Source organism: Megalobrama amblycephala, linkage group LG18 (genome assembly GCF_018812025.1).
Source record: "Megalobrama amblycephala isolate DHTTF-2021 linkage group LG18, ASM1881202v1, whole genome shotgun sequence".
NCBI lineage: Eukaryota > Metazoa > Chordata > Actinopteri > Cypriniformes > Xenocyprididae > Megalobrama > Megalobrama amblycephala.
This window is the reverse complement of record NC_063061.1, coordinates 10,077,805-10,094,664: the sequence shown is the minus strand read 5'-3', so window position 1 is coordinate 10,094,664 and position 16,860 is coordinate 10,077,805. Positions and strand designations below refer to the sequence as shown.

The 16,860-nt window shown below is 35.0% G+C and overlaps 1 protein-coding gene across 2 annotated transcripts in view; it reads left to right on the top strand.

Annotated features, from left to right (window-relative positions):
* The window catches only part of si:dkeyp-23e4.3 (rho GTPase-activating protein 7), a 68,830-nt gene extending 55,623 nt beyond the window's left edge, over positions 1 to 13,207 (top strand). For both annotated transcript variants that reach the window (XM_048167283.1, XM_048167284.1), the window contains exons 10-14: positions 898 to 1,012; positions 5,787 to 5,996; positions 6,238 to 6,455; positions 9,007 to 9,180; positions 11,948 to 13,207. In XM_048167283.1, coding sequence (XP_048023240.1) covers positions 898 to 1,012; positions 5,787 to 5,996; positions 6,238 to 6,455; positions 9,007 to 9,180; positions 11,948 to 12,074 — 844 coding nt within the window. In that variant the 3' untranslated portion in view covers positions 12,075 to 13,207. The remainder of the gene's footprint in view (positions 1 to 897; positions 1,013 to 5,786; positions 5,997 to 6,237; positions 6,456 to 9,006; positions 9,181 to 11,947) is intronic.
* Positions 13,208 to 16,860: the final 3,653 nt, after the last annotated feature.

Sequence of the window (16,860 nt, the reverse complement as noted above, 5' to 3'; positions counted from 1 at the left end):
TATTTAAGGCTTGTCATCTTTCACAATAAAGATTACATCAATACAAAAAATCTTTTTTACCGTTTTGTACGCCACAGTTGTTGGGTCAGTTTTGTGTGAGCACAGCTTATGTAACAGCGCAGTTCAACATCTGGCTTTAATTTCACAGATAAGGGAGATATTGTATCTGTAATACTGTTCAGCTGGTTAATGAAACGCTGGAAGAGCGTCTGAAAGACAGATTCTACAGGAAATTGGGATTAATATTTCCAAATCTGGTCCCTTCAAACTTTATTTTTGAGAAGATAAGGACTAATGAATGTTTGGCATATGTTCCACAACAAGTTATCTAATACTTTTGGCTCTGAAGTATAGTAATGCTATGGACACTAGTTTGTTTTCTGGAGTGTTTTGAGGGTAAAGAGGAAAGTGAGGCAGTTACGTCACAGTCCTGCCTGGGCAAACGCATCCAAGAGGCTGACTTGAAGGCAATTGATGAAACTCCCCCTATTGCTGCAAGCCAGTTGCCTCAGAGCCAACAAGCTCTCTTTGCCCTCCTGCTGAGCTGTGGATGCGCTGCTATGCATTGGCACGGCAGATAACATTTCCATGCTTAGATTCGGCGTGCTGCTATAAGAAGAACCACTAGAAAAGAAGCAAATTGACTAAATGTGTTGTGAAATAAAATGCAGGCTTTGTGTCAGCAATCCCATCTCTCAATTCAAATTTTCTTGACAAAAAAAAAAAAAAACATGAGAACACCAGTGTCTTATCATATCAATACCATTTTTTCCCTCTGGGTCCCCAGTTAAGCCTATAGGAGGGAGTGTTACTCATTTGGTTGGCTGCAAAGCTGTTTTACTCAGCTCTTTGTAAACAATATCTTAAATTTGTGCCATTTTCTGCTTTTGGACACAGATCTAGACAACGGAAATACAGCTTGGGGAGGCCGGACCAGAGGGATCTAAGTGAGAACCTGGCTGCAACACAAGGACTGTCCCATATGGTTACTGAATGCTCTCGACTTTTCCAGGTACAGAGCACTATGTGCATTGAGTTTAGTGCTAATGACTATCAGCACCCCAGCTGCATGCAATCTGAACATGCTTACAGCTCACACTGGGGTTTTTTCTCATCCCAGGTGTTAAACGGGGAAAAAAAGTTCCAAACCAGGGGTTTTACAGTTTTATGCCTGGAAAAAATCAACTTGTTAACTTCAGAATTCAATTCAAATAAATAAATAAATACTATTTCCTGAAATTGTATTATTAAAAAATCTTAAATTTTTAATTCAGCTGATCAGAAATTATTAAATGTGCCACATTTTGTAATAGTAATAAGAAATGTAATGTAGTTTTGAGGGTAATATACGGAAGAGGATTAGGGCCAAGCAATAATAAAAAAATAAAACCATCTTGAGATTAAAGTTGTTAAATTTCGAGAAAATACTCGTTAAATTTCGAGAAAAAAGTCAAGATAAAATGTTGAGAATAAAGAAGTCGTTAAATTACGAGAACAAATTCGTTAAATTACGAATTTGTTCTCATAATTTAACGACTTTTTTCTCGTAATTTAATGATTTTATTCTCATAATTTAATGAGTTTATTCTCAACATTTTATCTCGACTTTTTTCTCGAAATTTAACGACATTTTTCTCATAATTTAACGAATTTGTTCTCGTAATTTAACGACTTTTTTCTCATAATTTAATGACTTTATTCTCAACATTTTATCTCAACTTTTTTCTCGAAATTTAACGATTTTTTTCTTGTAATTTAACGAGTTTATTCTCAACATTTTATCTCGACTTTTTTCTCTAAATTTAACGAGTTTTTTCTCGAAATTTAACAACTTTAATCTCAAGATGGTTTTATTTTTTTATTATTGCTTGGCCCTAATCCTTTTCCATAGTAATACTACTTCTTACATAATACAAAGAAAATATTTTAACAATTTATATTAAAAAAATATATATTTTTTTCTATTTTCAATTTTTTTAAAAATAATGTACATTTACTATACTTTGAGTTATATTACCTTGGCATTAATTTCAGAAAAACTAGTTAATCCTGCTATGTGGCTGCTAAACGGCTGCTAAATCTTTTTCTCTTCTGACCAAGGTAATCAATCTCTCAATAATTTTCCCCCCTCTTTTGCTATTGGAGCAAATGGGAATACAAAATACATATTTCTTGCAGTTTCCATTCACCACTATAGAAGTTTATAACAACTTCTGCTTCTGAGAACCCGGGAAATGTGAAAAGGGGGTTCTTTATAAAACAACTGTTCAAAGTGAATGAGTTTTTCTACTTGTAAATACACTCGCCAGCCACTTTATTAGGTACACCTTGCTGGGTTCGACCCTCTTTTGCCTTCAGAACTGCCTTAGTTCTTCGAAGTATAGATTCAGCAAGGTGCTGGAAACATTCCTTTAGAGATTGTGGTCCATATTGACATGATAGCATCTGCAGATTTGTCGGCTGCACATCCATGATGCGAATCTCCCATTCCACCACATCCCAAAGGTGCTCTATTGGATTGAGATCTGGTGACTGTGGAGGCCATTTGAGAATAGTGAACTCATGTCATGTTCAAGAAAACAGTTTGAGATGATTTGAGCTTTGTGACATGGCGCGTTATCCTACTGGAAGTAGCCATCAGAATTTAAACAATGGTCATTTGGTATTAAGGGGCTCAAAGTCTGACAAGAAAATATCCTCCACCAGCCTGAACTGTTGATACAAGGATTGATAGATCCATGCTTTCAACTTGTTTACGCCAAATTCTGACCCTACCATCTGAATGTTGCAGCAGAAATTGAGACTCATCAGACCAGGCAACGTTTTTCCAGTCCTCTATTGACCAATTTTGGTGAACCCGTGCAAATTGTAGCCTCAGATCCCTGTTCTTGGATGACAGGAGTAGCATTGGTGTGTCTTCTACTGCTGTAGCCCATCTGCTTCAAGGTTTGACGTATATGCGTTCAGAGATGCTCTTCTGCATACATCTGCTTTAACACGTGGTTATTGAGTTACTGTTGCCTTTCTATCAGTTCGAACCAGTCTGGTCATTCTCCTCTGACCTCTGGCATCAACAAGACGCTTTCACCCACAGAACTGCTGCTCATTGGATAATTTCTCATTTTTGAACCATTCTCTATAAACACTAGAGATGATTGTTCAAAAGCACCTTTCTTCCCCATTCTGATGCTCAGTTTGAACTCCAGATCATCTTCACCATGTCTACATGCCTAAATGCCTTGGGTTGCTGCCGATACCTGCACCTTTTGTTTTGTTTTTGCATTTAAATTAAATATTCACATTCTCCATGCGATTGTTTCGAGGAAAGAGAAGCTATTTTAGTTCACTGTATGATAATTTGCTGTTTTCACTGTAGTTTTGCAGAATTATGTTCACAATATATCTGGTTACCATGAAAACAGTATCACATGTTGGGCGCTTGCTGCTGCTTCCTCAGCCGTCACACGCTAGAAATGTCCAAATAAAAATAATGTGTTCAACAAGCTGAAAGAAGTCGATACATTTCTTCATTGGAATCATTTAAATGTAACTGAAGTTTGATTGTTGCCATTGTAAATACTCACTTTCCTATGGCCACGGAGGGAAATCAGAGAATGTGGGTCACAGTTAGCGGATAGACACCGACATGCTGTTTTTTATATATATTTATTTCAACACATGACAACCGAATTCAAATTCCTAGAAGCTGAACAGTTTTGCAGTGGCTGTGTGCAAGTTCTGCTAATTCACAAACAGACAAGCTGTGAGAGTCATACTCGCAAAGGTCATTTTAAACCAAACAGAACACAAAACTTTCAAAAACACTCAGCAATTAGATTATTTGATTGGTTATTTTATTGAGTGATAGGCAGTGGGTTTAATCAGTTACATTATTAAAGGGTTAGTTCACCCAAAAATGAAAATAAGACCTTTGTTTATCTTCAGAACACAAATTAAGATATCTTTGATGAAATCCAATGGCTAAGTGAGGCCTCTATAGCCAGCAAGTTAATTTACACTTTCAGTGCACAGAAAGGTACTAAAAACAGTTAATTTGAGTACAGTGGCTCTACCTTAATATTATAAAGCGACGAGAATACTTTTTGTGCACCAAAAAAAAAACCCCCAAAATAACGACTTTTCAACAAAATCTAGTGATGGCCAATTTCAAAACACTGCTTCAAATCTTTTGTTTTGAATCAGCGTTTTGGATCATGTGTCAAACTGCTGAAATCACGTGACTTTGGCGCTCCGAATCACTGATTCGAAACAAAAGCTTCGAAGCAGTGTTTTGAAATCGTCCATCACTAGACATTGTTGAAAAGTCATTATTTTATTTTTTTGGCGCACAAAAAGTATTCTAGTTGCTTCATATCATTAAGGTTGAACCACTGAACTGTTTTAAATATGTTTTTAGTACCTTTCTGGGCATTGAAAGTGTAAATTAAATTCCTGGCTATAGAGGCCTCACTGAGCCATCGGATTTCATCAAAAATATTGTTCTCGTCAACCCTTCAAACCTGCTTCCCTTAGTGTTTTTACATGTAGAAAAGCCAAAAAAAAAAAACAAAAAAAAAAAACAATTAAATTGTTCTGTTACTATGGCAATTCTGATGTAGCACACTGTAAACCCGAACAGTACTACTAACTTATAAAGATTGAGTACACTGCAATTAAAGTCTCTTAAATCATTGATGGAAGTTAAAACAATTACATTTTCTGAATGAGTTTAGTTTTATTTTTGTGTTGCTCAACATTTTTGAGTAAACCCTTATACTTAAATTATTATTTTTAAGTTTACTGAGTGATATAAAGTCATGTCATCCATGTCACTTCATTGACGATGTTACCGACGTAACCGACGTTATCGAAAGAGTCCATTCAACATTAAACAGATTTCAAGTTCCCAGCATGCTTTGCGTCACACTCTGTAAGGGAGAATAAATGTTGAAATTGAGTGTTATTTTGTGTGTTTTTGCACAAGAATATTACTGGGGAAGATGCTTTATTGTTTAATGTTATTTTGGTATTTAAATGTGTTTCTGTGATGCTGAAGTTTTTAGGGTTACCATCGTGGTGAAGAGTAGAACCTGTGGATAGATGCAAAACTTCAAGGCTATATATACTGCGTGTTGATTAACAGTACATGCAAGTAAATAGTGATAGTTTTTTGGTTACATTAGCACATGCTGGTGCTAACTAACACTTAACCGTAAAGATTAGGTGTTAGTTTATTCAATATTTAAATTAAAGTATAATTACTCAATTTGTGAAGTATAAAATCTTTTTTTTTTTTTTTTTTTTACTTAAATGTTTTGAGTTAACTGAATTTATTGGGTTTTACAACCACTGCATCAAAATAATTGAAAAATAAAAAACATTGACATGTAAGGTAAACAATAGTTTTAAGTACAGTTAAGTACAATTCAGTTTGACTTAATTGTAATTTATAATTATTCTTTACTTAAAAGATTTGAGTTGCTTTACTGTCTACAGTAATTTTGAGTACTCTGAACTTATCGGGTTTTACAGTGCATGAATGACCTACAATGGCGACATTTTTCACAATCACGACAGAAATACAAAACACTGCCTTAAACTCACTAGCAATAAGGCAGCACAATTCTCTTAATATGGAGTCTAAACAAGAGAATTACCCAGAACTCAACGGTGTGACGTCAGCTTCACATCCCCAATACCAAAGCGTTCCAAGGGGATGGAAAATTTAATATGCAAGCATGTGTATTATATAAAATATATAACATTTATATCTGTCATCAATACAGATACCGAAATACTGGGAAGACCAGGGAGCAGGCAGCTTTACTGAAGATTCAAATGATGCAAGTTCTGTGTCTCACTGTGGAGAAAATGAACTTCCGGACCGTGCCAGGCTGTTTCTACTCACACAAAAACTCTTGAAGGAGGTCAGAGACAAGTCTAAAGGCTGGATATCCTGCTTAAGCTGTGATCATGTGGATGTGGCAGTTAAAAAGGTTTGTACCTCATCCTCAAACTTGCATCCTAATATCGTTCTAATATTGGGTTTAGAGACCCAAAGCGCTTACAGAGATTCCTGCCTCTAGAAAAAAAGATTTCAAATATAATATAACTTTGTGCCAAAGCCATAATCAGTTGTGGGCAAACACATAGTTTTAGTTTGCACTTGCAATTCATCTTTATTAATGCCCTGCAAACAAAGATAAGGAGGTGATGGCTCTAATGTGATTGTTGAAGGTGGAGGACGGTTACCCTTTGCGGCTCTGGAGAGGAACGACCGAAGTGGATGCTCCGCAGCAGGAAGTCTTCCACCACGTGTTAAGAGAACAGAGTCAGTGGCAAAGAGACCTCTTGCACAGTGAGGTGGTGGAGACTCTGGACAAGGATGCAGATGTGTACCATTACATACTGCAGGCTGCAGGGGCCAGACCACCACTGCAGCATGTTCTGTTAAGGTAAAACTTTACTGGAGAACCTAGGGTAACTTATTCTCAAAGACCCCCTTTACAACAGCCTTTAAAAGGATAGTTCACCCAAAAATGAAAATTCTGTCATCATTTACTCACCCTCAAGTTGTTCCAAACCTGTATGAATTTCTTTCTTCTGCTGAACACAAAAGAAGATATTTTGAAGAATATGGGTAACCAAACAGTTGATGGGCCATACTGACTTCCATTGTATGGAAAAAAATACTTTAGGAATCAATTCCATCAACTGTTGTTCGAAATATCTTCTTTTGTGTTCAGCAGAAGAAAGAAATTCATACAGGTTTGGAACTTGAGGGCGAGTAAATGATGACAGAATTTTCATTTTTGGGTGAACTATCGCATTATCAAAGTATTTTTGTAAATAGGATCACACTTTGCCACATTTATAGCCAAGCAAACTTTAGATTCTTTGTGATTGGATATACAGATGTTAATATAAATGTGATTTGAATAATTGGGTTTGATTGGATTATTACAAAATACAGTATTTATACTTTGAAATATTGAATTTGATATATATGCATAATATATTAGAATAAAAATCTTGTTTAATAAAAAGAAAATAATAAAATAAAAATAAGAACAAAACTATTAAACATTTTGTATGTTTTGTTTTGTCTTTGTTTAAAAATAAAATAGAATATAAATATTTGATGGAAAAGGTTAACTAAATGAAAATTAGACAAACTGAAATTAGTTGAAGCACTAAATAAAATGACTAACTGGAAATAAATAGAAACTGAACTACAGAAAAAAGCTAAAACTGAAATAAAATTACATTTAACCTAATAGTAATATGACCAAAAATATATATATTAGATACAACAAAATGACTAAAAATTAAGCGTATACTAAATATTGATAAAAACTATATATAAATAATACTAAAATAACACTAACTTTTACTTACAAATAATGAAATCAAAGTTTGAAATCCAATTAAAAAATGATTTTTAGATATGTGTCTCCATTTAAACAAACTTTAAGAGCACTTTGTGATTAAAATGATTGTTATAGTGCTGTCAAATCGATTGAAGCCTGATCAGTTTGTGTATATATATATATATATATATATATATACACACACATACTTATACATATATATGTATATGTGTGTGTGTGTGTGTGTGTGTATGTGTATGTGTGTGTTACAAACTTAGAAGCAATAAGACGTATACACACACACAACAGGTTTGTTTTTGTGGATTTTCGGGACATTCCAGGCATGGTTGGTTTTATACTGTACAAACCATATTTTCTATCGCCCTACATCAACCCTACCCCTAAACTTACCCATCACAGGAAACTGTGCACATTCTCTGTTTACTTTCTCAAAAAAAAAAAAAAAAACTCATTCTGTATGATTTATAAGCCTTTTAAAAAATGGGGACATGGTGTAATGTCCTCATAAGCCACTCTCTCCTTTTAATACCTGTCATACCCATGTCATTATACAAATTTGTGTCCTGATATGTCACAAACACACACACCTATCTATCTATCTATCTATCTATCTATCTATCTATCTATCTATCTATCTATCTATCTATCTATCTATCTATCTATCTATCTATCTATCTATCTATCTATCTATCTATCTATCTGTCTGTCTGTCTGTGTGTCTATCTATCTATCTATCTATCTATCTATCTATCTATCTATCTATCTATCTATCTATCTATCTGTCTGTCTGTCTGTCTGTGTGTCTGTCTATCTATCTATCTATCTATCTATCTATCTATCTATCTATCTATCTGTCTGTCTGTCTGTCTGTCTGTCTATCTATCTATCTATCTATCTATCTATCTATCTATCTGTCTGTCTGTCTGTCTGTGTGTCTGTCTATCTATCTATCTATCTATCTATCTATCTATCTATCTCAAATCGATTAATGTGCGTTAGATGCGATTAACCAATTTGACAGCAATAATATGTTAACATTCCAAATGATGACAATTTAACTGAAGCGAAAATTGAAAACTGGGCAATATTTAGGAAATCAAGGTCAAATGTTAAAACTTGAGGCTTATCACCCAGAGCCCGAAAGATTGTAGTCCTCTATGGGTATCTTGAGTTTAACATTGCAATAAAGTAATTCAAGACCATGAAATGGGTTGACACTCACAGAATGAACTGAGAGCAAGAGCTTTGTACTTCACACTCAAACGTTTCACCTTTGTATAATTCCCCGCATTAGCATCTGGGACAAATTATAATGATGATGTCTAAATTAGCTTGCTAGAACGATAATAGGTGAACCTTTCAGCAGAAAATTGAAACTTAACATGGGTTCCATCCTGGATTTAATTTTGCAAATTCAGTGACAAATTAGCACAGTAAAGAGTAAATCCCTTGACAACGGCACCTCACGACATGCGCGCCACTGCACGTGTAATCCCGTTAACCACTGCCATGGCTGTAATCGAGCCACCCCACATGTCTATGTGCTTGCACTGCTGTTCTGTTTCCTGGTGTTACATGATCTTTCAATTACAACTTTTTCATCCTCTTCCTGCAGGATGTGGCAAACGGATCATTCCACAGGGTCCATGTTTGTGTCCTCCACCTCTGTGGAGCACGCCGCTGTGACTGTCAGAGGAGTAAGGGCGCAAGTTTTCTGCAGCTTCTTTTTAATCGAGCCTCTGGGGTCAAAAAAGTCACGAGTCACGCACCTCTGCCGGACCGACACAAGGTGCGTATCTCAAAATGAAAAGCGAGGGCACACTGGAGAAAAAGCTTCAGGCTCCAAATTCTTGCATTGACTCAAAAATTTCATTTCTTTTACAATCAATTTGTTCCCTGCAAACCTCTGTTGGTCTACAAGAGCACCTATAGATTCATATTTTAGGGTAGACTCAATGAAACACAGGGCTGTAATACAGAAACAGTTGTCATTGGAAATTGAGATGCGTTCCTGGGGATGTGGTGTGACAGCGTAAACATGCAGCACAATCATTGAGACATACTATATTACCTCCACTGGCTAGAACTTGTCTAGCTGGCATATTTGAGAGAGCAGGTGAAAAGAGACACTATACATTATTGTGATTGCATCATGTATTTGTCCTGTCAAAACAAAGTAAGAATTCTATTGCTGCATATTGATTGGTGGGGTTGGGAGCATCAATTTGTGTTTTCAATTAAGCAAGCAGGCTTTTACAAAGTGACTATATGGGCATCATTTTCCAAAAGACTGCACATTTTATTACCATTTTATCACTTTCAGATGGCAACCAAGAACATTTTTACACTTATTTTGAGAACCTAAAACAATACACTAATAAGCTGCATTTTATTTATTTTCAAAGCATTAAATTACCCCTTTCTTTTTTTTTCTTTTTTTTTAGCCACTTGGAATTTCAGTTAGATTTCTTATCAAATACTATATTATTGTAAGCTTCTGGCAGTTTTTGTTTAAGAGTTCACTCATATTTCTTTGTTCTGACAGGCAGCAAAAATGAGCAATGACTGATGGGCAGTTTACACAACACTGTTTCAACTAAAAATGGAAAACTTTTTCTGCATTTTGGCTGTTAAAGTGTTAGTTCACAAATGAAAATACTGTCATTAATTATTCATCGTCATGTCGTTCCACACCCGTAAGACCTTCGTTCATCCTCGGAACACAAATGAAGATATTTTTGATCAAATCCGATGGCTCAGTGAGGCCGCCGTTGACAGCAAGATAATTAACACTTTTAGGTGACCAGAAAGCTACTAAAAACATATTTAAAACATTTCATGTATCTACAGTGGTTCAACCCTTAATGTTACGAAGCGACAAGAATGCTTTTTGTGCGCCAAAAAAACAAAATAACAACTTTATTCAACGATATCTAGTGATGGGCGTTTTCAAAACACTGCTTCATGAAGCTTCGAAGTTTCGAATCAGTGGTTCAGAGCGTGTATCAAACTGCTAACACAGTTGATTTTGATTTTATCAAAAATATCTTAATTTGTGTTCTGAAGATGAACAAAGGTCTTACGGGTTTGGGACGGCATGAGGATGAGTAATTAATGACAGAAATTTCATTTTTGGGTGAACTAACCCTTTAATTTACATGACAACGGCGTTTTGACTTTTGAAAACGGGATTCAAAGTACAAGTTTTTGAAAATGAAGAAATGAGATGAAAAAAATGTAATAATGTTATCAAATATTATTAAAAATATATTTTAATATATTAAATAAGGTAATATTTTAAATATATATGTATACATTTATATATATAAAATATAAATGTGGTTTGAAAAATTATGTTACAGTAATGTTATACACAAACCTGAGACAGGCAACAAAACCCCCCTTTTTTTGTGCAGCCGATTCATATGGAAAAAAACATGAAATATTTCATTTTCAAACCTGATCTAAACCACATAGATAAAAATGACATTATAAAATTATATTATAAATATACATTTTTGTATATACTAATACAAATTATGGGAAATACATTTATATTAAAAAAAATATTGTATTATTTATTAAATATTTTACATATGTGAATAATACATGAAATATATAGTTATAAATGCAAATGTAAACAAACATGTAAATAAAATAGATTTTTAGAATTTTATCTCAGTGTGAATGGACAAATCGGATTATATAGTGGGGTGACTGACATCTTTCCGTGTTCAAAAAAACATTCCTTCTGATGTTCATTCATGTTTATTTGATGTCACCTGTTGGAGTTTGGGTTCCTTGCTGCTGTGGCCTTTGGCTTGTTTAGTTGGGGACACTTGACATTTGACTTGACATTTGATATTCAACAGTATTCTTGACATTTATTCAACAGTGCTTTGATCTGCCTGCATTGACACTATTCTCTAAGAGCTGCTGTGCAGCAAAAATTATGTACCAGTTATCAATGTAAAGCTGCTTTGACACAATCTACATTGTAAAAAGCGCTATATAAATAAAGGTGACTTTATTTGATGCTATAAATTATCTAGTAGGAAGAGATGATCGGTTCACGAGCCGCTTGAGCTGAGGCGCTACAGCAATCTATCATGACACATTAAAGAGCCACAAAACCTTTTTTATTGTTCGAATTTCTTTAAAAAAAACTACACAGTTTGAAAGCTGGGACTTTGTTTAATATCATAAGTAACCTGCTCTGTCTTGTCTGTCGACGTGTTGTCAGTGTCCTCTTTGCTCCATGATGTATTTTTCCCTCTGTGTGGCTTGACAGCGCCATGGCTTGTCGGACAAAGCAACAGTAACTAAGGGGGGCGGGTCTTTGCGAAGGGTCAATCAGCGGTTGAATAAGCCTGAATGTGAAGCAATGTCTGATATGCTAATTACAAAAGACAAAAGTTTCAGTTTTTAGAATCAAATATTGACAAAAGCAAATGGGTCTCAAAGTAAACCCATCTTACTCTTCAATCCTTAAAGCTTCTGTTTATTTTAGGATGCAATGAACGCGTATATTGACTTTTCACTCTTTTCTCTTTCAGAGGTCGATCTCCAGAATGGCATCATAAAGTAGGAGGACACCTGGTTTCATCTGTGTTGATGGCCATGAGGGACACTTTTAGACACAAAACAAAAGACTCAAAGCATTGTAAGGACTCCAAAGAGTAATTTGTTAAACCCCAGACAGTTTTAAAAACCCATGAGCAATGTGTCAGCTAAAAAAAAGAGAGAGAAAACAAAGAAATAAATAAAGTGGGTGTGAGCAAGCGAATGAACTCCAAAGCTCCGAGATGATTTTCCAGAATCTCGGTACCGTTGAGAGTTACGGGACCATTTTAATGCAAAGACCATTCAGCCTGCAGACAAGGAACAACAACAGTGTGATGAGGTGCTCCAAGTGAGCCGGTGCACTCGGCATTATCAAGACTGACAAGAGAGAGTGTCAGAGTAATGAAATGTCTCATCCTATTTAAAGGACCGTTCCACGGGCTAATGCGTTGCAGTGGTTGACTCTAATGCTTAAAAACAGCGGGAGTTGAGAGTTTTAAAGGATGGACTGGTTGACATGATCTGGAAATATACCACTCTGAAGACTCGACTGCCGTGTCATTCTTGAGACACCTTCATGCTTCAAGATGAGAAACACAAGCGCAGATTAGCCATGTTCTGTACAGTAGCTGAGACACTGATTTAAGCAGGCGTGAATTTCAGTTGGAAGCTGCCACGTTCGCTTTTATTTATTTGAGAACGTTAAAAGACTGTCTGATCGACCATTTGGTGATATATGTGACCTGGCACATTACAAAGCTTTATTACGTCAGACTCAAATGTTACCACTGTATTATAATTATTTTGTATTTTACTATCAGAGTTTTGAACTATATGGTCAAAATGTGATTTGATAAACAAAATAGCATAATTATACTAGAAATATCAACTTTATCATAGCAAGTTCTAATATAACTTATATTTTTGTGATGGTTTTGATGATATGTTACAGATTTTATTTAAATATATATCATTGAAGTACACCTTGGCTTGACGAGACTTATTTTCTTGATATTTCTTTTGATTGGTCAATCTGCTTTTTACATTGTAATAGACTATTTGTATTCTCATCTGAAGTTTTGAAGTTACAATGAAATGGAAGTAGCTGCCGTACTGTAACCTACGTCTGAGTGTAACCGATTACTGAAAAAGAGAAAATGGAGGGTGGGACTTGCTCCTGTGTATCAGTTGTTGATTGGATTTTGAGATGTGGGTGTGGCAGATAAACGTAAGCTTGCAGGGGCGGGGTTTAAGCAGACTACATGATTGGAGAAGTCCTGCACACGTCACCAGAGAGAAGTCTGTCGCCTTCACTGAAAGATTCAGTTATTACGATTAAACATTATGAGGTCAAAGTAAAAACATACATGGATAAATAAGGTCTAAAACATCCATTTAAAAAATAGACATGGTGAATTTCCATTTTATGCTTACTTGATAACACAGGTTAAATAGGGTTGATATATATATATATATATATATATATATATATATATATAAAAATGTAATCTTATTTTTTTTTTAAAAAACAAAAAACAAATAAATAAATACATTTAAACAAATCAATTTATTTGGCGAGTATAGCTGGGTAATAGGTGGGAATGGGATAACGTAAAGTCAGCTGGTTATTATCGCAAATTATTACACAGATCTGTGGAGTACTTGATTCTGACTGGTCAAATCACATCATCCAGCGGTATGTTATTTCCCGATAACAACCGCTAAAAACAGATAACACAGGCTCATCTGGGTAACTGAAGCCAGCAGCGCTATACGCTTGCTAGGAAAGTTTTTTCGTTGTCGAAGTTTTGCGTTTTGGTGAGCTAATAAAATATTAAAACTCCAGTTATTTAAATATGTAATCCAGTATCGCGGACTCGCTCTCTCATTTCATACAAACGCAGATGCTGCCATTTTGCGACTATTGTTTAGTACACTGTTGGATTATAAGATAAACAGGTACGATTTTAAATCAGTTTCATCTCAGATCAATTTTTCTCATCCCCATAATTATTTATGTGGTGAAATGTTGTTTAATAAGTGGTGTGACTGTACTTTATTCCTTAAATGTCTGTCTAGTTTGAACTTGCCGCACTAGCAACTGCTCTCTTCGTGGAAGCTTTGCGTTTAAAGAGCTAATAAAATATTTAGACTCGGATCAGCAATTTGTGCCTAATTATTTACTTACGTGGCAAGTAGCCATGTAATAAGGGGGATAATGTGCATCCAGACGGTTGTTATCTCAGAATAAACCCCTTCACGTCGGGGTCCTGATCACCCTGTCGGGGGTTTATTCTGACCGGATAATGTACAACCGGCTGGATGTACATTATCCCTTACTGCTGTACATTTTACATAATCACTTGCATAATCAAACATTAAATTATACTATTTTCATCTTGTAAGTTAGGTTGTTTTTGATCATGTATAGAAGAATTATAAACTACAATCACTTCCAGCAATGTGTGATGTACAATTGCCCCTAGTAAAAAAACAAAAACTATTTAAAGTACATTTATTTCATACTAAGTATACTTCGAATTATTAACATATTTAGTGACATATCACTTAAGACTTACCGATATCAAATTATAATTAAACTTTATTTAAAATACTTAACTGTATTTGTATTGCACAATGCACATTTCTTAATATTATGCCTAAAAGTGTTTTAATATCCCTACTCATAAGGATTGTATGATATTTGTATAATATCAGTCTTTAAAGTGTACCTAAAGTATACTTGCAATAGTTCCATTTTAGCACAATCAAATATACTTCAGTATATCTTTAGTTGGTCCTCAGCACTACTTCCGCACAATTAAAGTGCATTAAGTACAAAATGAGTTAAGTATACCAGTTTAGTATACCAAAAGTACAACTGCAGGGTATTTTTATTGAGCACAAAATATGTAAATGTAGTTGTAGTATACAATGTAATAAATGTATTTCAAATTCAACAATATTCAACAACAGTTTAGTGTCAGGGGTTGAAAATAAACCCATGAAGTACAAATGGCCTTAGAGTTGCTTAGAAGAAAACTAATGGATTCACCTAGACTCAACAAGGTAATTAAGTGTCCAAATCTTTCATTTTGATCTCAGACTTGAAATTATCAAGAAAATCCCAGTTGCAGAACATCCAAAGAGTAAATAACCAATGACCCCACGAGTGAATTAAATCATTCCTCTTAATCTTCATACAGATTATCAGGTGTGGATGCTGCATTTATCACTCCCAATTAATTTAATCCTGATGGCATGAGCAAAACAAACAGTGAACTCTATTAAAACTCTTAAATGAAATAAGTTACTATCTCAAACTGAATATTGCTCCGAAAGCCTCTAGTGAAAGCAGATACAGAAATACACCAGTGAATATAAACACATTAGAAATTGATTTATTGCATTACAATTCAAGGGAGAACAATATTTTGTGCATATTGTGGAATCAAAAGTCCAAAAGCCAAATGAGTAATGCTGTTGTTGTTGTTGTTGTAAAATCTTTAGGTCAGGGGTGTCCAATTCTTCTCCAACCCCAATTAAACACACCTGAACCAGCTAATCAAGGTCTTACTAGGCATACTAGAAACTTCCAGACAGTTGTGTTGAGGCAAGTTGGAGCTAAACTCTCCAGGGCTGTGTTCGAAATCACCCCCTATACCCTCATCCACTATTCCCTACATTAATCCACTAATATAATTCACTTGAGGGAGGGAGTGAATACCTGCATAATATTACGCTGTAGTCACATTGGACCAGCGGTCTGGAAAATGGATGGATGGAGGATTCATCTGCGAGACCATCTTCCGGTCAGACGCGGGAATTCATTTGGTGCGCGACTATCACAGTGCATTATGGGTATTCTCCAGCCACTGAGCATATATCAGTGGTATACTTGTTATTGCGATGCATTGTGGGATTACTTTTTAAGGGTAAAAGGGGCGATTTCGTACACAGCGCAGGACAGTGACCCTCCAGGAACGAGTTTGGAAAACTCTGCTTTAGGTAAACCAAAATTACGTGAGTTAATTCTTATTGCCAGACTAGAATAATGCTGCGTTACAGACAGATCGGAATTTGGATTTTTCCTACCTTTCAGGAAATTATGTCTGGAACACCACTCAAATTTGGATATTCGGCGTGTGAACTCAGGGTACATCTATCAACCCCGACCACAGTTGTAATTTAACGTCACTTTCAAGCTGTTTTCAAAGTAGGGCTGTCAAATGATTAATCGCGATTAAATCGCATACAAAATAAAAGTCTGAGTTTGCATAATATATGTGTGAGTAATGTGTGTAAATTATATTTATATATAAATACACACAAATTAATGTATATATTTAAGAGAAATATGTTATTTATGTACAAAAAAATGCATTTATATATAATATAAATTATATAAAAATATAAATAAATAAATACATATACTTGTAAATATTTCTCAAATATATACATGGATGTGTTTGTATTTATATATACATAATAATTACACACAGTACACCCACATATATTAGGCAAACTCAAACTTTTATTTTGTATGCGATTAATCGTGATTAATCGTTTGACAGCCCTATTTCAAAGCGATTTTACGTTTTTATTCTGTTTTTGCTTTAACTGACACAAAACACGATATGCTCTCATTTGTAATGGTGACATAATGTGGTTAACGTGTGAACGTTACGTATGATTGAATGGAACCGATTGACGTATGATTGACTGGGTCTGAAGTGGGACATTTAATTTGGGATATTCCCACGTCCAACCTTGCCTGGAACGCAGCATAATATTCAGACTTGTTATATAGAAAGGAAAGGTTGAAGAAATTGACTTTTTGGCAGTTTTCAGGGTCCAGATGGCTACCCTGACATTTATGTGAGGAGAAATGACCAGGAAATCAAAG